We start from the raw sequence: 22,075 nt of genomic DNA, 5'->3' as shown, positions 1-22,075 counted from the left end.
TTCCGCTCGACCTTCCCAACATGGCGGGGGAGGGGGCGGAGCCGCCGGCGGCTTCCCCGCCTCGCGGGGCGCCCTTGGAGCGAGGGGCGCTCGTCGCGGAATGACCTTCCTAACATGGCCGCCGGCGCGGAGCCCAGCGCCCTTCCCAGCATGGCTGCCAAATCCCTTCCCCCCCCGCCCGGCCGGCTGACCTTCCCAGCATGGCGCTACCGCCCGGCCGCCCTTCCGCGTCCCTCACATCCGGCCCGGGCCGCGCGTGCGCACGCGGGACACCGGCCGCCATTTTGTTTGGCCGCGGCTGGAGGCCGGACGGCGCCTTGGGCCGCGTTTCCGGGTGCGGCGGGAGGAGGCCGCGGGCGGCGGGTGAGAGCGGGGGCTCCGGGGGGCCGGGGCCGAGAGCGGGGAATGAGGGAGCGCGGTAGGTGGGGCCTGCGGCGGGGCGGGGCTGTGTCCCGTGGGGTTGTTGTGTGGGGCGCAGAGGGATGAGGAGGGGGTGTGGGGTGCAGAGCGATGGAGTGGAGGAGTGGGGCCTCCGTGGGGTGCCGAGAGAGGGACGAGGTGAGGGTGTAGGGCCTGTGCGGCGTTTAGGTGGGGTGCAGGGGGATGGGGACAGGGTGCGGGTCCTGTGTGGGGTGCAGAGAGAGGGATGGAGTGAGGGTGCGGGTCCTGTGTGGGGTGCAGAGGAGTGGGCGGAAGGTCTGGGGCTTCTGTGGGGTGCAGAGGGATGGGGTGAGGGTGTGGGGCCTGTGTGGGGTGCAGAGGGATGGGGTGAGGGTGTGGGGCCTGTGTCGGGTGCAGAGTGATGAGGTGAAGGTGTGAGGCCTGTGTGGGGTGCAGAGGGATGAGGTGAAGGTGTGGGGCCTGTGTGGGGTGCAGAGGGATGGGGTGAAGGTGTGGGGCCTGTGTCGGGTGCAGAGGGATGGGGTGAAGGTGTGGGGCCTGTGTCGGGTGCAGAGGGATGGGGTGAGGGTGTGGGGCCTGTGTGGGGTGCAGAGGGATGGGGTGAGGGTGTGGGGCCTGTGTCGGGTGCAGAGGGATGGGGTGAAGGTGTGGGGCCTGTGTGGGGTGCAGAGTGATGGCGTGGGAGTGCAGTGGAGTGGATGTATGGGGGGGTTGTTGCATGAGTGGAGCTCAGTGGGGTTGAGTGCTTTGGGGCTGTGTGAGATGGGCGTGCCTGTGGGTGCCGGGGTGCCCTGCGGCCGCCCAGGGAGCGCCGTGGGGCGTGTAAGGTCAGCGGCATTGGGGTGCAGTGAGATGAGGTGGGAGCAGGCGCACTGGGGTCTATATAGGGCTTGCTGTGGGGAGCTGTAGTGGGACTGGGGGAACGGGGTGCACTGGGTCTTTTGGGATGGCACTGGGTGCTTTGGGGTCTGTAAGAGTAGTTGCATTGGGGCATCCAGAGGCTGTAGGGCAGACACTGGTGTAATTGGGAGTATCTGTACTGGAAGGGATGTTGGTGGAAGGGCAGCGGTTGCAGGACGTGTAGGGCTTGCGGGGTGGGCTCTGCTGCTGCATGTGGCTCTGAGGACCCTGGGGAGAAGTTCCCCACTCCCTTTTCTCTCTGGTGTTGTGGGAAAGTTTTGTTATGTTTTCCCCTTCATTCCCCTCTTGAAGTAGGGCCTCAGCTGTGCCCCTGTGCTCCCTGGAGCAGTGAGGACTCCACACCTACCCGGAAGCAGCATCTGGGATGTTTCAGGGGTGACTGGTTATGCCCTCTCGGGGAAATGGTGCTCCTGGGGTCTTGGCGTTACGGTCAGGTCACTCCTCTGGGCCCAGTGTTGGCAAATCGCAGTCTGAGCAGCCTCCACCTACGAAAACCTGAGCGTGGGGTGGCATATGGCTGGGCAGCGAAGTGCTCCAAGTGCCACCGTGGAGGCCGGGCTCTCCTTTCTGCTCTGGGTAAACACTGCCACAGCTGTGTGTTCCCAGCCTGACGGGCCCTTCCCCACCCACACAGCCTTATGGAAGCATGTGCGTGTGCCAGATACTGCCCAGACAGCACCCTAGCCTTCAGGACTGAATTCCTTCTCTGTGTTTAAGTCCTAGACCTCTCCAGAGTCTTGGTTCTGAGCAAACAAAATTAGTAGCTGATTGTTTTGTGTGTGTCCTTTGGACAGGAGAGCAGTGTCACTGTGGCACAAGCAGCCATAGTCTTTTCACCTGCGAGGACTCAGCAGTTTTGATATGGCTTGTTCCTGCCCTTGAACGTACTGCTGCTCCTGACGTGGCTTTCCCAGACAGAGTCTGTGGCCGGCTTTCTTTGCTCAAGCTCTTTGTGCATGAGGTCCTCAGTGTGCCGTGATGCTCTCAGCTGCAACGCAGGGCAGACCGCAAATGGGTTGGGGCTGCAGGGTATGTGTGCTGCACAGGGACAAATCCTGCAGGCAGGCTGCGTACACGAGCTGTTGTGTCTTGACACTTGAGTTTTTCCTTGTTGGCGTTCTGCTCCAGTTGAGGTATTGCTTGTTTTGCTGTTTGCCCTGTCACAAAAAAGCTGCTCTGTGTGGAGCTGTGAGTCAGATCTGGGCGACAGTGAGTGGGGACCAGGGCCTGCACCAGTGGGTGGAGAGGAGGTAGCAGACAGGGTGGGGATGGAGGGGCATTGCAAGCCAGAGGCTGGAGTGTGGGTTTCCAAAAGCCCAGTCCTTACAGCTTTCTGTAAAATGTGTTGCTTTTCAAAGCCTGGGTTTTGGAGTGTGGGGGGCTACCTTCCTCGAATCCCAGTCGCTGTTAACCACAGCCCTGCTCTGAACTACTTGCTTCTGACTGAGCAGGATGGGTGATCAGACCGTACCTCCTCCATAGCTGTTTGGGTCTGAGCCAGCAGTTACTGGGGACAGTCAGATGGGATGGTAAGGGAGCAGATGTGAGTTCCCTCCTGATCATCAGCTGATAGATGGATGTGAAGCACTTGATGTCTTGTGACTGCTCTGCCTATGTAATTGCTGAATTTCCATATCCTGCTGTCAAGGTGAAACAAGGGCTGGAGGCCAGTGGCCCTCTCGGCTGGCAGGAAAGAGACAGTGAGAAGTCAGCAGCAGCAGAAAGGAGCTGGTGTGGTAGCGTCCTTGGGCCAGGTGGAGGCAGAGGTTTTGCATGAAAGTGATTTCAATGAAATCAGTGGAGACTGTCTCTGGTGCTCTAGGCTGAGCAGGAGTGCTTGGAGAGGTGCCATGATCCCAAAACTGCCTTGTTTTACCTTTGGCAGACTTGGCTTCAGATTAGTGTCTGCCTGGGCTGCTCTGCCTGGCCCCATCTCTGTTGTGGAGTGTCGCTGCTCTGCTGATGGCTGCCAGAGAGGATCTAATCCAACTTGACTCGCGTCTTTGCTGCCGAAGGAGTCAGCTCAGTTTGCAGATGAGGTGTGAATCTGCCTGGCTCTGCAGTTTGGATGTGTTCTCCAGGGCAAACCTACCTGGCGAGCGTGTCTGCTGCCGTGGCAGGGTGTCACATGTGCTGCTTTTCACAGCTCGGATGCCTGGGTTCATTTCTGCATGTCTCTGCTTACTGAGTATGTCATGTCCTGTAGGTGTTGCGGCACCGCTGGTTCTGCAGAGCCTCCGGGGGAAATGGCCTCTCTTCACACTTCACGTGCGGCGTGGTGAGAAGTGCCAGCTTAACCTCTGGTGGGGGCTGCCAGGCAGCGGCTGCGAGGGTCCTGCTGCTCGCTGCCGCGTATTGAGTTGCTGTGCTGCTGGAACGCAAATACAGAGCCTATTTTTCCCGTTGCTGCTCAGGGGCTGGGAGCACAAACCCCTCTTTGTGCAGAGCGGGGCGAGGGAGGGCTTGGCTTGGTCCCTGTGTGAACAAACGGGAACTGTTGGACCCGGCGTAGCGGCATGCCAAGCCGGGGTGCCATCTAGAGCGTATGTCAGCGCTCAGCGCGGAGACGGGAGTGTGGCACAGAGGGGAGGAGGTCTTACTGGCACAAAATCACCACCTTTACCATCTGGACCGCTGCCCAGCCGCTCTGTGTTCCTTTCCATTGAATTGGGTCCACTTGAATTAGTTTCTGCATTTAAAAGTAGGTCTGTGGTTCCACGCTGTTGCAGGCCAACTGGTGACGCAGACATGTGAGTTTGTGAAGCTTTCAGGCTGCTGTGGCTGCAGGGTATTAGACCCTGAATCGAAACTCACTGCTCAAGAGTGCAACTCTGCTATTGGATTTTCTGCTCCTACTGAATCGGGTCTTAACGCGTTACCTCCGAAGTGACGCATGCCAGTCCCCCTCTCTGCGAATGCCAAGGTGACGGGGCATATTCCAGGTCAGGGCTCACTTCCCACTTTGCTTTGCTTTAAAATGCTGTTGTGGAGGCGTTCTGGTCCTTGTCTGACCTACTTACTTACATTTGGCTGCTTGGAAGGAAGGCACATTTGCTCTGCCAAGAAGTAGCTTTCTGCTGGGAAGCAAAAGTGGGAGGAGGGAGCTGGAGGAAAGTGCCCTCATAAAGAGGGACTGAAGCGTGTTGGGTTTCTTCTGCTGGCTTCGCTAGGGCAGTTCTGGAATGAATGCCACTCCCAGAGCCATACTGCTGTTACGAGGTTGGTTCACAAATTAAAAGGCCCTTTCCAGGGCTGAACTGGTTTCCTCATCACTGATCTCTGGGGGACTGCAATGCTGAGAGCTGAAACCTGCCGCAGGGTCGCTTGCAGCGCAGAGGCCACAGAGCTGTGCGTGCTTGGGCTGGGGGGGCTCAAATGCCTCTCCGTGTGCTTTTTTGCTTACTTTGGGCCAGACTCTTTTCCCTTCTGTGCTCTATTTTCCCAACACTTCAGCATCACCTTAGAAATACCCTGCAGGACTGGCTGTACCAGTCAGAGATGCTGCAGCTCTGTGCCCCGGGTGCAGACTCTGCCCTGGCAGCCCCGGGGTGGAGGAGCCTTGGGAAGGATGCTTGCGAGGAGGTTTGCAGGTTTCCCATTTAGAATGGGAGCAAATAAGGTGAGTTGCAAACGCTCGCTTGGAGCGTGCCCTGCCCGTAGTCTGGGACAGGAGGGGACGCGTGGGCGTTGCGCTGGGCCTGACGCTTTGGGACGGCTGCGTGCTCTGATTCAGTACTGGCTCCCTCAAGTGTCCTTGTCAGATCTGACCTGCTGGCGTGGTGCTCCCGCAGCGATGCGCGCTGCCTTTCGTTAGCCTGGGGCTTGTCTCTGCCGAAGCAGCCGGACGCCTTCCTGTGCGTGTGGCTGGGAAACGTGGACAGGAGCTGGCCACGGCTGCCTCTGCCCTGGGCTGTGCTCTGCAGTGACAGCAGGGTTGGGAGGGGGGCGCGCAGTGCTCTTCCCACCGACTGAAAATCCTCCCTGAGGCGCTCTGAATGCGGAGCCTGCCTGCTCAAAGCGTTCATCCTCTGCCTTGAGCGGAGCAGAAACCTCTCCCAGATCTGTGCTGGGATCCTCTCCGTGCCGCAGTGATAGCGGTGGTGAGCCGGGACCCCGTGCTCTCCCTGAGGAGCCAGCTGTGCTTCAGCCTGGAGGCGCAGGGCTCAAATCTGCCTTTGCATGAGCTGGAATCTGGGTCATTTGCCTGGCAGTGCTCACGTCTGTGTCCAGGACTAATCCAGCCCCTGCCTTTAGAAAAGCAGTGAGTAGTGGTATGTGTGTTATCTCGCTGCTTTGGGCACCCGAGGTAGCTGGTGCGCAGGCTGCTGAAGCGTTGGGGTTGTGTCTGCAAGGACTGTTCGACCCCTGCCTTTGATTCTCCACATCTGTCACGCTCCATTACTAGATCACGTCTCTAAGCAAACTCTCCTTTTCCTCTGCACTGGCTGTAAATTTGCAGCGTGTTTTTGGCACTTAGCAACCTAAAAAGCAGCAGAGTGTGGATCTGCCTGTGCAGAGAATTTGCTCTGACAGGGCTTGGCTCAGTTTCACCCTTGGCATCGTCACAGGCACTTCCTTCGCATTCTTACACCTACCGTAACGGTGGCTGTTGCAGTGAAAGCCCGTGGGGCTGGGCCCTCAGCACTTTGACCTTCTGCCCAAGCAAGGGCTTTGCGTTGCGGAGTCCACGATGTCCGTCTGAACTGTTGGCTCTTCTGAGAGGTGGCAATTGCTACGACCTGGAGCCTCCTGGACAGCTGCTGTGATGCTGGGAGGACGGGATGTTCTGTAAACGCGGATGTGCTGGTGGAGCAGTAAGTGCACCCAGGCTGTAAACCATCATATTGATCTTGTGGCATAAATCAGGACCATTTATGAAGTTTCTGTAGTTTTAGGACCTTGCACAAATATTAAGTGCACATGTCCGAAAATAACACTTAAATGCTGGGTATTCTATGGCAGCTTGTAAAGTTTTCTCCTAATTACTCTCACTGCAAACCTGGTTAGGGGAAAGATGCATTTTTGTTTTTTTAAGCCAATTAAAAATTTAAAAGCAATCAGTGACAGTTTTCCGAGTGGCTGCTTCCTTTCTTTGAGGTCATTGTGGCTTTGGGGTGGTTTAGGGTAACTCTTCTGCAGTAGGGACTGTGCCTTTCCAGCAGGCACCTCCTTACAGCACAGAGTGACTTGCAGTCTGGCTCTGTTATTTGCCCTGTCTATTCTGGATTACAAATTGGTGCATCTCTGCTTGGCCTTTGCCTAGGAAAACTCTGACAATACTTGGCTGGATCTTGTGGAACAGCAAGAGACCTCGCGCTCTGGCCTGGCTCTGCGTGTCCCCCTCCAGTACTGTTCCCACAACCAGACTCAGAGTTGCTCTTGCAAAACAGTCAGCACGGAAGGCAGAGGCTAGAGAGCAGCCAGGCCCCGGTGCCTCTGGCCTGCAGCGAAAGGGACAGTCGTGAACGGAGTTAGAGGTGTCCGTGTTCTGTCCTGAGGATTCCCAGTAGCCCGATTGGCAGATTAAGAGGGAGGCGGTATTGCCAAGCCATTGAATGGTGAATACCTGGCAGTAAATGAGAGAGACCTGGGCAGGAAGCTGTCAGGAGAGGCTGGGAACACCCCAAGGAGACAGGAGCAGGAGAGCTGGGCATCTGGCAGAGGAGACGTGGAGGCAGTGAGGCTCCATCAGCCCCTTTACTAGACCACTGAGAGTCCCCACTGGAAAGGTCCTCACCATCAAGGAGCCGGGGAGGACAGAAAATATGATGCCATTGGTCAGGAAAAAAACTGTCTGTAATGGTGAAAATTCTTTTTCATTAAAGAGTAAAGCAGAAAAGTGGTAGGAGAAAGGGAGTGGAGCTCTGCACCAGCAGTTCCCGGATAACTCCACGGCAGGAGGAGACAGGTGACTCTGCAGGGTGCAGTGACACCCAGCGTGTCCTGCCTGGAGCAGTGCCCCAGGCCTGGAAGCTCCCCGGACGGAGGAGCAGACGAAGCAGCTGGAGGAGAGCCAGCTCGGAGGGCTCAGGTTTGGAGAGGCAAATCCAGCCCCCCCCCGGGTGCCGATGAAGTGGCTGAAGGGCTGTAAACAGTGGAGGAGGGTGGTCAGCAGAGCCAGAAGCACTGCTGAGGCACAGCAGGATTTCAAGTGTGTTTAAGCTGAGTGTTTAAACACAGGCGAAGGCTGGTACAGAGTGAACTGGGATCAGGGTGGAGGCAGGAGGGGGAAGAGTTTAAGCTGGAGCTGGTCCTGCAGTTCTTTAAAGGTGCACAGTGTTTGCCATCCAGGTTCCTGAGAATAGCCAGACATCGAAGCAATATTTTCATTTAGCTCATGGTTCTTCACCAGCTTCTTGTTCTTCTGTGACTGTAAGTGAACTTGCTGGACTTGTTCAGGGGTGGGAACTAGGGGGACTCAGCAGAGCTCCAGCTATTCTCCTAAAACACCTGCACAACTTGCTTAGTCTCATGATGCAGTGACCTCTTGCAGAGATGCTGCCTGCTTGGGCCTGGGGCTGGAGAAGGACTGCTGCTCCATAAGGGCAGAGTTGGAAGCCCTAGAAATGTTGTACCTTCAGTTCTGGGCAGCGGCAGCCCTTTCACCGAGAGGGTGGGTCAGGATGTGGCCGAATGATCGGATATTGGGGTGAGTCTGGAATAAAACCTTGGCACATATGCTTGTTTTGAGTGTGGCCTTCAGCTGGGCCTGGTAGAATTTTTGTGCTTTCCCTGGCAGAGGGCTCAGCCTCGGTGTTTTGATGCCCTTTCCTCATGACTCAGACCTTCATTCAGCAGATGCTGAAGCAGCTGACAGTGTAAACTCAGGGGGGCAGACTGGAGCTGGATACTTGTTGACTGTTGCTGCGTAGTGCTGCAAGTGTCGCAAGCTCCGCACTGTGGAGTGTCTGGTCCTGTGGTACAGATAACTTTGTATGCTGTTGGTTTTGAATGACAGCCGGAAGAGCCACGAGTTCATTCAGTATTGGTGACTCCCCACCGGTAGTGCTTCGACTGCAGCCTTGCAGAGAGCACTGAAGGCTGATGATTTGCTGCGGCTGCGCTTGCCGCGCACAGCGCCTTGAACGTGGCTTGCCAGCGCCTGCCTCTGGACTCGCCTGGCTCCTTCAGCTCTCAAAGGCTTTAAAAGGCTCTCGGAGGTGGCTGGAGTCTTCTTCGTCCTGCTGGAGGCAGCCCGAAGCCACAGAAGTTTTCCTTGCTCAGTCCCCCCCCGATGCGGTTCTGAGCGTCCCTGGTTCTTGCTGGCTCTAGTAGGACAGACTACGCAGTCATCCACTCCAGCGTGCAGGCTTCGTTTGCTCTACATGTTCAAACAGTTGCTAAAGCCCTTGGTGAAGAGGAAGGTGGGTCACTGGCCGTTGTTAAAAAGGCCGTTTTTATCTGAACTCTAGACAACTTACGGCAGCCTTGGGAGTCCTCTTCCCATTTAGCAGGGTATTGTTCTCTTAGAGGTGTGGGCCGCGCGGCCCATTATGTTCTCTGCCGCAGGTCACAGCCGAAGCAGCCGGGAAGTCCCTGCGTCTCCCTCCGCTTCCTCCCGTTGGAACAATTGGAGATGGCTGCCAGCGAGAGCGGTGGTTCAGAGAAGTTCCTGTCAGGTCCCTTCGTGTGCCACCTCTGCCTCCTCGTCTTCCTCTCCCTTCTCGCCTGGCACACGGGACGGGGAGAGGCAGGGAAGTCCGCAGGCCCTTGTGGGAAGGGCTCTTCCTGCTCTTCCCTTTGCTGTAGCCTAATGTCAGGACACGATTCCTCGCTACTGATTAAATGTTTCCTCTGCCAAATGAACCGAGCTGAGCTTGATGGAAAGCTGTTAGCGTACAGTCCGGCTCTGGGGTCCCCTAATAGAGCGAGGCTCGTGGTAGCAGATGGGAAAGCCTCGGCTCCACTGAGGGCTGTGGAATTTGGCCCCGAGGCATTAGAAACCTTGTGTTCAGGGTTTTGTTAAAAACGCATTGTCAGTGACCGTGGGTTGTTAATAATTCAGAGTGAACGTCTGAGTCCCGCAGGGCTGGAGCGTGTCTGTCTGTCTGCACGCAGAGATGCACCAGCTCTTTGAGACGCTCCAAATCGAGATGGCAGCTCGCTCTCTTAAAGCATTCTGATACGATTTTAAAAGCCTGAATGACCTTAAATTCTGCAATGGCTGTCTTTCAGGATAAATTATTTATGTTGCATCTTCAGTGCTGCCTAAGCCCTTGCTCCTCAGAACCAGGCAGAAATGTCAGGCTTCAGAGGACAGGATCTGAATTTGGAAGTCTGCACTCAGGATAACGAGGGTTTGGATGGGAAGAGGTAGAAGAAAGAGGAGCTCTCTAATGTGGGGGCGGGAGGGAGGGTGTTTTGAAAGGTCCAGCCTTGGAAGTCGTCCCCGAACCGGTGCAGCCGCATTCTGCAGCCGACATCAGAGGGTTGGAAATTCCGCTTGATCTGCAGTTCAAAGCCGCTGCCTCCCTGAGGATGAAATGCTTCATCTTGAGTTTGCAAATGCAGACTCGCCGCAGAAGCAGTGTAGCTGTGAAATACAAATCCGCCACAGTGCCCAAATCCCCCTGAAAAGCAAGGAAACACGCTCGTGATCGCTGAAGGTCACTGCTGCAAGTCGTGATTTAAAAACAAAAACCCACCCCCAGCCTTGAGGGACGAGCAGAAACCAGGGCTACTTTCTGCAGAAAGCATTTCATTTCCCTTTGCAGTAAATATGCACTTGAAAATGCTTAAAACCAGGGTGTGCGCTCCTGTCACGGATTTATCTGGACACAGGCCTTGCAAGGCAAAACTTATCTGGTTCCTGAAATCTGGGGGTCTGCTGGATGTTCCAGCTCTGTGTGGCAGTGTCATGTTCGAGAGCATGGGAGGAATGAGTGGATGCAGTATTGTAAAATCAGGGATGGGGCAAGTACTGCTGCATGGGGGAAAAGCACGGAGAGGACTATTTTGGTCTTTGCGACTCCTCTGCGCTGGCTGTGCTGCGCTTCTGGCTGAAGAACAGCAACTGTTAAGCTAATTCAGCTGTTTTACAAGAGAGGTGGACTGCTGAGTATAAAGTTCTTGCTTTTTAATAGTGTTTTGAACCTGGAGTTGGCAGGGGAAACTCGATTTGCAATGCTGCTGGACTGCCACAAGTCAGTGCTGCCGCAGGGCGCGAGGTGTTGAAGTAACGTGTCTGCTTTCCGTGGGTGGTGGGACAGAGGCTGGCTTCTGAGTAGCAGCTCTGAAAGCAGCTTTCTCCAGGGCCACCTGGATTTTGGTAAACTCTTCTCCAGAGTGATGGCTTTGGTTTTCTTTCTTATGTTGTCATCCTCCTGGTTTCTTCACAGCTTTCTTGGTTTTTGTTTTTTAAAAGGAAAGCTACAGTGCAAATCTACCCTTCTGGCTGTGCTGAAGATGAGCTCTCCTCTGCGCTTTGATCTACAGGGTGTCTTTCACACTGTCCCGATTGAGGTCTTTTAAATCATTTTCCCTGCAACTGCAGTAAGCTGCTGCTGTGGCATGTGGAGCTCTCAAACATTAAGATCTGGCTTCGGGAAAGAATCCTTGGTAACGAAGAACAAAGGGAAAGAAATGCCGAGAGAAGTCAGCTGTCTGAGCGGCGTTGTTTCGCAGGACATGCTTTCCATAAGGCATGTACTAAACATTAAGGGTTGGTGAGCATTGCTGGGAGAACCCCCAGTTTTTTTCTTTCTTGGAGGATTTAGCCTGTGTCTCCCTAATCTTTATCAGCTGTGCCTGCCTTCACAAACATTGAAGACCTAGGCTTTATTTTAAAGACAGACAAAGATTACTCCAGCATTCCCACCCAGAGGTTTCAGCTTTTCTCATGGTATGAAATAATCAGCATCTACCGTGTGCTGATTTTCCTTGACTGAATTCGGAGCCTCTTGATTTTTGTTTTTCAATGTGACCTTTGCTGTTGATCCACAACCTGAATGGGGCCGCGTGCTGAAGCGAAATGACCCGTTTGTCAGGAATTCAGCTGCGCTTTATCCTCAAGCTGCTTTAGCTTAAACTCTTTCTGCCCCTCCTCTCTTGCTCTTCTAGGTCAGATCCTGTATTTGAATGCGGGTTTCAGTGCAGCAGTAGTTTTGAGGGCATGTTAGATGCAGGGAAATAATGACTCATGGCTTTCTCTGTAGAAATACCCCTCTCCTCCCCAGTCTGTAGTTACACCAAGTCATGTTTCTGTGGGATTTTCCCTCGCCGCTCAGCCTGACGCGGTGCTTACGTGGTGGGCTAGTGGGGCGAAATGGATGGACCCGAGTTTCGGATCTGGTATTTACTCATTTTCTGAACGTCGACAAGTCCCTGTCTGTGCGCGGTGAGGCGATGGGTCGCTGTTGTGCCTGCTGCCGGTGTATCCAAATGCTGTTGGGCTCCCGGGGCAGTCTGTGACTCGCAGCAAAGTGCAGAGCGGCATGGGAAATGCCACCGTGCGAGTAACATGCTGGAGCGCAAAGGTAGCTGGGGGCTGATGGGGCGGTTTTGTCATCGTGGCTCAGGAGCAGAGGTGACGGCCTGCAGTGCTGGCAGCGCTCTGCGCTGGCCAGGGCCTGTGACACATGAGACCCAGTCAGGAGTCTTGTTACCTGGCACGTTTCTCAGCTGTAACTCTGCTAATTACCTTGAGCTGCTGGTGTTCAGACAAGACCTGGGCTCTCCTGCCCCATCCCCTCCCGCGGGTTGTGCCGGGACGTCACGCTGTCCTCGGGACGTCACGCTCCGGTCTGGCAGCAGCTTGCAGCCCTGGGGACATGATCTCGCTGCGGGATGGGAGGGAGCACTGGGGGAAAGAGCTCCTGTTTGAACACGTCTTGGGCAGCGCCTGCAAATCCCAGACTGGTATGTTATGAACTGTCTCTGATCTGCCTTGGTGGGAAAGGTACCGTCTGCGTGGGTTTGCTGTGTTTTACTCCAGTTTGTGGAGCGCACTGGCTTTGTGGGAGGATTGGTGGTGTAGGGGACTGGAGGGGAAACGGCTTGACGTTAGTTCCTCTTCTGTGTGAGGTCTTGAGCTTGGTCAGGAGCAAAATAACACAGCACATGTTGGAGGAGAAGGTACATTTCTGAGAGGTTTGGAGTGAGGTGGCTTCTCTGGCGAGGTGAACGAGGGTCTGTTGAGTCATGGGAGTGGGAGTAGTTTGTCTTGAGTCTCAGAAGGGATCTAAATTTTAATACCTGATACAAACCCTTTCAAATGTCATGGGCACCTGGCTTTCATTGCCTGAGTTAAAAAGAAACTTTCACTGTAGTTGTAAGTATATGTGGTTGCGTATCCTGGCGATCAGGGATCAGAAATCTAAAGGCTTATGTATGAAACTAGTTCTTACCAGGCGTTAGCACCATGGTCCCCTTTAACGTTTAAGGAACTGGATTCCCTAGGGGAATCTGTGCTCTGTGGCTCTGGAGCGAGGCTTCTGCCCCTGCCTCTCAGTCTGCCCCAAGCCCCTGAAATTCCCACGGTGGCAAGCGAGGCCTCCAGTCACCACATTCCTATTCCCTTAGCCAGTGCTGCTGGGATGGCCCTACCTGTAAGGCTGCTGTCAGAGACACGAGCCTGCCAGGGGCCTGTCTTGTGATCACCCAGTGATTCAGGCTCTTCTTCCTGTCCCCACTTCCTCCACTTAAGTGTTCAGTTTCTAGTGCTGATCTGAGCTTCTGCTGGGTTGGGCGAAGTCTGAGTGGCAAAGGACTGCGCTGGTTTGGAGCCGCTCTGGGTAAGTCATGGTGTGGGATGGCTCTGTTTCAGACTCGTAGTCAGATGGATTGAAATGTAACTAGATTGGCGTTAGGAAAGTTTGTTTGGCCGCCTGCTCACACGGACGCCGTCAAAGGGAGCTTTGGAGTCACAGTTGTTCAAATTGTTAGATGTGGAACACCATCAGCCTTCAGAGCGTTGGGAGTTTATCGAAGTAAGATCCAAGTGGATTTTAAAATCTAGCTTATCTGCCAGGGTTCTTTGGGGATGGGAAAGTGTCTCCCAGTGCGAGCCATAGGGCAGCACCGCGTGCCTTCTCATCTGCTTTCTTCTTGGTAATTTGTGTGGCAGATTTATCTACATTTACAGCTAGAGGGATCTACTGGAGATGTGTGCGAGGGTTAGCCCTTGATTTGTGCTGATGAGCATTGGCTTTGGGGCCCTGTCGCATTTCCACGCAAGCAGCCTCCTGCCGCAGATAAAGAAGCTGTACTGGTGGCGCAGAATTAGCTTGGTCAGGTTTTCTCTCCCAAGTGAGGCGATTGCATGAAAAATATCCCAAGTCTCGGCTGCCTGGGAGCTCTGGCTTGGCCTCAGGCTGTGTGGCCTTGGACCCGGGGAACTGGGGAATTGCAGCTCCCGTCGCGGGGCGTTGGAAGGACCCGTCTGCCCTTTGGGAGAGGGCAGCCCAGGCCGACGCACCGGCTGCCCTGCCTCTGCCCTGCCTGCCAGGCCGCCGGGGCTGCGGCCGCCCCGAAGCGCTGCTCCAGCTAAAGGGCCCTCGCGCGCTGACCTGGGGCCGCTCCTCGCTGGCTGGGCTCGCTGGCTTTCCCCTCCGGTCGCTGACCGTTTCCTTCCTCCCTTCCCACAGGTATGAGTGCCGAGGCTCGCCCTGAGCACTGAGCAGCCGGAGCTGCCTGCCCGGAGCCAGGCCAGGATGCCGATCCCTCCGCCCCCTCCGCCCCCACCCGGCCCCCCACCGCCTCCTACCTTCAGTCAGGTAAGAGTCTTCTCACAGCTTCTGGCCCCTTCGCACGGCCTCGCCGGCGGTAGGGTGGCCTGTGTCCACATGGTGCTTCTTGCTCAGCTCCCGTGTGTTGTGTGGCTGGACCTCCTGGAGTCCAGCCTGCTGACAGCTTGTGAGCTGTGCCTCAGTTTCCCTTATTGCAGTTTCTGCAAGGGAAGGGGCTCCACATGGACCCCGTGGTGCCTCTGGGCTCTCCTTTTAGTACCATGATGGCCCCAAAGGGAGAGCAGGGGATTTGGTGTGTGGCTGTGAGCTATGCCTTCGCCGTTGGTAGGACAGAGTCTCCGCCTGATCCTGTAGGATGGTGGTGTAGCACTTGACTCCTGGGGCAGACAGGTTGCTGCATCCCAAAAAGATGTCTTGGAGGATGCCGTTTCCCAGCAGATGGTCGGGCTGCCTGCTGGCTCAGCAGAGGAGTGGGGTGTGGGACCGGGAAGGTGGAGTCGGGTAGTGCTCTGTGCACTGGAGTATCCGTACGCACACGCAAATGCTGCTAAGCTGTTTCTTATCTCCAGGCGAACACAGAGCCGCCAAAACTGAGCCGAGAGGAGCAGCGAGGGCGTGGGGCCCTCCTGCAGGACATCTGTAAAGGGACCAAGCTAAAGAAAGTGACACAAATCAATGACCGGAGCGCACCAATTCTGGAGAGTGAGTACCTGTCTGGCATGTCCCTGGGGGGTCTCAGCTTCTCTGAGTCCTGTGCTGGGTGCTGCCGTGGCCTTCAGGATGGCTTCTTGGCTTCACTCATGTCATTTCCAGCAGCTCCTACTTGGAGGAAGCTGATAGCACTTAACCTCTCTGCCTTTCTCTTTCCAGAACCGAAGGGTAGTGGAGGCAGCAGCTACAGTTCTGGCTCAGCTGCGATCCAGCCAAAAGGAGGCCTTTTCCAAGGTGGTGTCCCCAAGCTCAGACCTGTAGGAGCAAAGGACACCTCAGGTAGTGGCCGTGTGATTGTGCTTTGCCCTGGAGAGATCCCTGAGCATGGAAGGGTTGAGGATCTTGCTGTGTTTGCCTGGGGTTTCAGCTGGCTAGAGATGGGGACCCCAAATCAACACCCCACGTGTGTCCGCAGACAAGCCGTGTTCTCTCTGTGCTGTAGCGCCTGCATGGGAATAATCTCTTTGGAGGGCCTGGGAGTCATGTGTGTTGTTGAACATTTCTGTCTGCTATTTTCTGTGGCAACCTGCCTTCCAGCAAGCCAGAGAGCAAATAGCAGTGGTAAGAGAGGAGCTGTGTGTGGTTGAGAGCGATGCCAGCTCCCTGCCTGTGCCAGACAGTGTTCCCCGAGGTCTGGCCCTTGCCGGCAGAGTGGGCAGGTTGCCCCGCGCTGTGCGCAGGCTCTGAGACGAAATGTTGTCCGTTGCTCTTGCTGATTCTCAGCCTGTGCTTAGTCTGGCAAGTCACACTGCTTTCCTTTTACTGCAGACAGCTCCAGTAAGCAAACTCTGCAAGTCCCCGGCTCCAGAGCTGCTGCCCCCAGGCCCCCGGTGCCCGCCAGCAACAGCCGACCTCAAGATGATTCTGACAACAGCCGGGCCTCTCCCCCGGAGCTGCCGCGCATGCAGAGGCCCTCCCTGCCGGACCTCTCCCGGCCCAACAGTGCCGGCAGCACCGGCATGAAACACAGCTCATCTGCCCCACCGCCTCCCCCGCCGGGCCGCCGGGCCGCTGCGCCTCCCGCCCCTCCTCCTGCGCACAGCACCAAGGTGTCTTCCTACAACCGGGAGAAGCCCCTGCCGCCAACCCCAGGACAGCGACTGCCCGTGAGCAGGGATGGACCTCCTGCCCCGCCACCCGTCAAGCCCCCTCCCTCCCCAGTCAGCATCCGGACGGGGTCGGGGGCTCAGAGCCAGTCTCTCGCCCCGCCGCCGCCCCCCTATCGGCAGCCCCCGGGGGTCCCCAATGGACCTTCCAGCCCCATCAATGAGTCCGCCCCGGAGCTGCCGCAGAGACACAACTCGTTGCATAGGAAGACGCCGGGCCCGTTGCGGGGTCTTGCGCCACCACCACCTGCTTCAGCTTCCCCGTCTCTCCAGAGTAGTCGTCCCCCTCCACCGGCCAGAGACCCCCCCAGCAGAGGAGCGGGTAAGAACCTCTTGCTCTTCTAGTCCCGACTCCTTTGTACCCGAGACTGAGAGCAGCCGTTGTGGGTCAGATTGGGGTCGCCTGCCCACAGGGGTGGTTTGATGGCAGGAGATGCCTGAGGAAGAGTCAAAGCCGGGACACAGTGAGGTTTCTCCTGCACATGGCACTCAGTGTAGGGGTTACCTGTGCCAGAGGCAGTATCTGGACTGTCATGTTGGATAGATGTCCCTGGTCATGTCCTCTATTTATCCAGTTCCTTTCATATTGGTTGTTGGTGATGGGTTGTGGCTTGTTAGTTCTTTTATATGAGGTTGGTGTGTCCTCCTGGGGGCTGGAGACTCTTCTGAGGTGAGAGGAGAGAATATTATGAACCTAGAGACAGATTTGTGCTGCAGGTTCTCCCCTGAGCTTCCTAAATGTCACTGAGGCAGTGACGGAAAGCTGCGGCAGAGCAGGGAGAAACGTTTCACCTGGCTCTGCAGCAGGGAGAGCGTCTAGCACAACGCAAACTCTTCTGCCCCCTTTGTGGGCATCGTGGCTGGTTTCAGCACTAAGTGGTTTGAAGGCCAGCTGGTGGTAAAGGCTCTGTTGCATCTGATGCAGCTGCTGGGATTTTGGTGTCAGGCATCCTGACAGAGCCAGGACTTCCCATCTGGTCCTTCCTTCTCTGTGAAGGAAGGTGGCACGTTCCCGTGGCAGATGCTGCCTGAGGAAATGTCTGAGCTCCCAGAGGTTGCCCATATCCCTGTCCTGTTGCTACCTGTGTGACTTGGTGGAGGCCACTTGCCGTTCCCTGCCCCCGAGCGCGGAGCAGGACGAGAGCGTGTCGCACTGCTGGGCCTGGTGACAGCTTTGCCCCGGTGCCCCCCCCCCCGCCCACTCCTGGGCTCCGTGTCCAGACCGCGGCTCCTGCCTGGTCCCCTGCCAAGCTGCTCTGTCCTTCCGGCCCTGCCAGAATCCCTCCATTGAGTTATGACTGGGGATCTGCTCTGTTAGTGTGCGCGTAATTAGCCTAATTAGGAGCATGAACTGCCACTGTGCATTGGTGGGAGGTTGGGCAGGAGCGAGAGGTGGGTCAGAGAGGCTGCAGGTCCCATCAGTGCTTTTTGTGGTTTAAAACCACAAATCTGCCCTGCCCTGCCTTGCCAGGGACAGTGCTGCGCGTGGCTGCGATGGGCTGGCACCTTAGGCAGCAGAGCTGCAGCGTGTGCTCGTGCTGTGGCTCGCCGGTGGGCCTGGTCTGTGCGTGGGGTGCAGGCTGGGCGCAGGGGCACGTGGAGGGGCTCCCTCCGCTGCAGGATTGCCAGGACACCCTGCACAGCGAGGATGCTTTCTGGTAGTAACGTGGGTTTAGACACAGGCTGCCTGGCAGTGGGGCACAGGGCTTGTGCCAGTCCTGTCCTCCATGGCAGCGCACCGCTGGCCGACGCAGGAGCTGGCAGACTCGATCCTCTCCCCAGGGAGGCAGGACTGCGGGCTGGGGGTGTGCGAGGGCTGGGTAGCCTGCTCGGGGTGGGCTGGCCCACGTGGCCTTGTGCCCTCACGGTGCCTCAGCTGGTCCCCATTTGCAGTGAGCTGCGGGGCCAGCTGGCCTCTGGGGCTAGCTGTGCTCTGGGCAGGCGCCTGGCCAGGTCCCAGCCGCAGCTGACGGGGAGGAATGCAAATGTCAGGACGAGCAGGAAATCTCTGCTGGACGTGAGCTAGGAACATCCCTGGGCTGCAGTGTTGGCTGCCGGTGCTCTCCAGCTCAGCAGCTGGCCTGGAAAGCTACCTTGGAGGGTGTCCTTGGCCCCGCTGCCGAGGGGAGGGTTTGCCCTAGGGATGCCTCATCTTGGCAGGCTGCAGCTGTCCTCACCCCTGCCTTCCGCGGGCTGCATCGGTGCTGACACGGGTTTCCTTGCAGCTCCTCCGCCCCCACCACCGATGCTGCGTAACGGCGGGCGAGACGCCCCACCGCCTCCACCCCCCTACAGACTGCACGGGTCTGCGGAGCCCCCGAGCCGAGGGAAGCCGCCGCCGCCGCCCACAAGGACGCCGGCGGGGCCGCCTCCACCGCCGCCGCCAGTAAGGAACGGCCACCGGGACTCCATCTCCACTGTCAGAGCTTTCCTGGGTGAGTGAGGCCCTGGTGTGCCCCTGTTTGGCTCTGGATACTCTTGTTGTAGGCCCCGCACACACAAAAGCGAGTGCTGCTGTCCAGCAGTCAGCAAACCTCGGGTGAGCCTGCGCCTGGCAGCAGAACCGGCTCCCTGGGGGTCCGTGCCAGTGCTGGGGGAACGGACTGAGCTTTATCCTCAGGTTGTATGTCACAGGGAGAAAAGAAACCCTGCGTGTGGACGTGCCCCCCGTTGTTGCCTCCTGGCAGCTAACATGAGAGGTGCAGAGACCCCTCCTTCGGCAGAGAAGGCTGGGGGTTACGGAGCTCGGAGGGGAGGGACAGAACAGGATGCTCCTGGGGCTGCTTTGTCCTGACCTGGTGCCAGGCTTGGATCCAGAGCCTCTACGTGCTCATTAGTGACTGCTGTTCTCACACAGGGCAGAAAATTGCGAACGAGGAACTCTGTGACCTCCTGTAGGCTGGGCCCTGGTGTGCAGTGCTGAGCCCTTTGGGCAAGGTTGGCTTTAGCTGTGCTCTTTCAGAGCCACCTTCCCTGACCCACTTTTCCCCCTTCTCTGCAGATGACTTTGAATCCAAATATTCCTTTCACCCTGTCGAAGACTTTCCAGCCCCAGAAGAGTATAAATACTTCCAGAGGATCTACCCCAGCAAAACAAACAGAGGTAGGGGAGGAGGTAGCCCGCTGTCCTGCATGGCCTGGCTCCCCTCCAGGGTGCTGGTGTCAGGAGCTGACAGCGATGGAGCTGTGGCCACCCACTATCCTCTGCCTCAAGCTGGCCAGGGTAGAGCGTACAAGGGGGCTGTGCTGGTGTAGCTGATGAGCCACCTCAGGCTGTGGTTTAAGGGGCTCTGCTAATCCTTGGCTTTCTCTGTGCAACAACATGGCTCTGGGGCCTGCATGCACTTCTCGGGGTGCTGAGCCCTCAAGGCAGCCTGCTTCACCCCGGATGGCCCTGGGGATTTGGGCTGTGAGGATGTTCTATCCCCACCTGCCCTCTGCTGCCTGCTGAGCCTGTGTGCAGAAGCGCTTTAGGGCTTGTTCCTGGCCTTTGGTGCTGGAGCAGTTGTAAAAGAACTCCAGCAGCTGCAGCCCTGCACTGACATGCTGGTATTAGGCAGGCAGAGGAAGGGTAAAGAGCCTCTGTGTAAATGCTGTAACAGGGCAAACTGAGAGGCCCTGAGCAGAAGTGGTTGGATCCGACACTTATGGGAGCCAGTTCCTCTCCCAACACAGCACAAAGTGCCCTTGCTGTTCCGCCGCTGCGAGTCAGCCCTGCAGATCCGGGAGGAGAGACTCGAGGGAGAATGGGATGCTCGTTTATTTTTAGAACGATAAATGTTTAATGTGGATTTGAAAAGCCCTGAGCTTTCCGTGCATGCTGCAATGGCTGATTCTCGAGTCACAAATCCCAGGCTCTGGGCCTCTGCGGGGAATACGAGCGGGGAGGGCAGCAGCGGGGGCTGATGTGAGGGTGTGGAGGAGGGTAAGCAAATGTGCCAGATGCCTCTCTGTTAACCACCGAGGCAGCGATCCTCTGAGCTGACCCTGGCAGCCAGCGAGGAGGCTGGGGAGAAGCCGACACGCGTTAGCAGTGCCAGGCATGCTGCCACAGCAGCTGTGCCGGCCGTCTCCGTGCAGGTTCCGGTTTCAATGGACTTTCTTGTGTTGCAGCTACACGTGGGGCCCCCCCTCTGCCTCCCATCCCCAGGTGAGAGTGAGCCATGCAGGCAGTTTGTTCCTGAGCAGAGATACGGACCTACTTCCCCTTCCTCAGATGGATCCTCCCCACCTCCCTGCCCCCTGAGAACCTGCATGAGAAACTCCCAGCATCTTTGGTTTTCCCAGCTGTGCAAGGAAGAGCAGATAACCCCAGCTCAGCTGTCTCTGCCAGCCCACCTTCATCTATGCATCTCACCCTGGACTCGGTGACCTTGCTGGCAAGCCCGGATGGGTCCTTTCCTCCGCTCACTCATCGCCGATCCTGGGACGTGTCGGGACGGTGCTTCTAGCTGCGGTCTGGGTGTTTGGGCACAAGAACTGGGGCAGATGCTGAACCACGCCGAGACCGGCTGATGGCATTGGAACCAGAACTGGCTTGGTGCCCCCTTTTCATCTGGGCTAGGGCAGGCTGAGGGTGTTGCGTGGGCTTGGAAGGGAGCTGGGGTAGGTCAGATTTGCGGAGGGGTACAGGAAAAGGGGCGTCTCTGAGCGCGCTCCGTCTGGGACGCTCGTGGGCAGAAATGCTACGTGTTGATCCGTTAAGCTAAGTGAAACGAGGAGGAGCAAGCAGAATGTTTTGTTACCCAAACACAGCAAATTGCTTTTTTGCACAGAAGCCAGTGAAGGAGCTTGTGACGATCGGGACCATCCAGAAACAGCCTGACGGTGCTGGGCCGCACAGCCCACGCCACAGGGAGACCAGAGAGGCTGCTCTGGGCAGGGACTGATCCACAGCCGTAAGCAGGGACTGGGAGCCGGGGGCTGCGAGGCAGCTCGGCAGGGAACTCGCAGCCTTCCCCGCCGCTCTGCCTCCGCGCTCCCACATGGGGGACGTTCCCCGCGGCTGCACGACCTCCCTTCGCCGTGCCTTGTCCTCGCACGGGAGCGGTCCAGCGGGGCTTCACCGCCTCGCGTGGCGCAGCCAGCTCGGCGGGACGCCAGCCGCTGCCGGCGTGTTTTTAACCCGGTGGAGGAGGGAGCCGTCCACGCCGGGAGCCCTGTGCGCGGCCCGTGCTGAGGCTGGGCGCCACAGAGCGCCGAGGTAGCCCTGCTTTTGATGCTGAATTACCGAACGGAGCATTTTAACAGAAAGACACTACTCATCATCCGTGGAAGAAGCAGAGAGATGCAGGGTTTTTTGTTTCTGTTATTTTTTCTTTTTAATGTGAGGGTGGAGAGCGCTGGGGGGGGGGGGGGGTGGGAAGGGGCCTGGCCCGGCCGCTCCAGGTCCCTAACTGACATTTTGCCTTATCTACACTACTTCTGTCAGACTGTTGGTACCAGGCTGGTTTCTCTGTGTATTTACTCGCAGTACTGGGGTGGGCTTTACGTTAATCATAGTTACTGATCTATTTTGTACGTTGTAAAAACAAAAAAAGCTTGTAATATAGGAGGAAGGTGGGCTTGTTGCAGGTGTACTAAACCCCTCACCTTTAACTGCTATTTTTTTTCCTATGATGACGGAAACTTACCCTTTTTACGATGGCGCTAGGCAGCACTCATGTTGAGGGACGCTGCCTGGCCCAAGGAAGCCTTGCGGTTCGCTTCGGCTCGCTCCCCCCGGGAGGACGAGGCGGCCCAGCGCCGCAGCTGGGGGAGGAGTTCATGCACTGTGCCGTTCTGTTTAAATAAAGGAAAAAAGGTTCTTCCTGTAACGCTGGCTCCTGTGCCTGGCGTGGAAGCAAAGGGGGCTCTTTTAAGAGGGAAACAATAAAAAACAATAAGCTTGAAATTGCATTTAAATAAAAATAATAAAGATGCACCTCTCTTGGACAGCACCGTCTGCCCTTGGCTTTGCTGGGGGCTCCCAGGCCCTTGTGCCTCGGTTTCCCCCTGCTTGGCTGGGCCCCCCCCCCCCGCCCCGGGGGAGCCCCAGCGTGGGGCAGGGCTGGGGCACTGGGAGCAGGAGTGTGTGTGGGGGCGTACTGGGAGCAGGCCTGGGAGGCACTGAGGGGCACTGGGAGCAGCACTGGGGGGGCGCTGGGAGGCGCTGGGAGCAGGACTAGAGACCTTGCGGGGGGGGGGGGGGGGGGGCGTGGCCGTAGCTTCCCGCTCCCACGCAGCAGCACTACAGCTCCCAGCAGGCCT

At 57.1% G+C, this 22,075-nt stretch overlaps 1 protein-coding gene across 4 annotated transcripts; it reads left to right on the top strand.

The window, feature by feature from the left end:
* Window positions 1-296: 296 nt before the first annotated feature.
* WIPF2 (WAS/WASL interacting protein family member 2) lies at window positions 297-21,162 on the top strand. 4 transcript variants are annotated; one of them, XM_062595718.1, is made up of 9 exons: window positions 318-363; window positions 10,688-10,964; window positions 13,908-14,036; window positions 14,579-14,711; window positions 14,880-14,999; window positions 15,489-16,148; window positions 18,052-18,261; window positions 18,828-18,929; window positions 19,940-21,162. In XM_062595718.1, exons 3-9 carry the CDS (start codon window positions 13,974-13,976, stop codon window positions 19,978-19,980), a joined length of 1,329 nt encoding a protein of 442 aa, XP_062451702.1. In that variant the 5' UTR covers window positions 318-363; window positions 10,688-10,964; window positions 13,908-13,973; the 3' UTR covers window positions 19,981-21,162. The 4 variants fall into 4 exon arrangements, with proteins under 4 accessions (XP_062451701.1, XP_062451702.1, XP_062451704.1 ...); XM_062595720.1 differs by lacking the exon at window positions 318-363 and adding an exon at window positions 409-418; XM_062595716.1 differs by lacking the exon at window positions 318-363 and adding an exon at window positions 9,682-10,591.
* The last annotated feature ends 913 nt before the right edge of the window (window positions 21,163-22,075 follow it).

This window comes from Rhea pennata, chromosome 26, assembly GCF_028389875.1.
Source record: "Rhea pennata isolate bPtePen1 chromosome 26, bPtePen1.pri, whole genome shotgun sequence".
In the NCBI taxonomy this organism is placed as follows: domain Eukaryota; kingdom Metazoa; phylum Chordata; class Aves; order Rheiformes; family Rheidae; genus Rhea; species Rhea pennata.
This window is presented reverse-complemented; position numbering and strand designations above follow the sequence as displayed.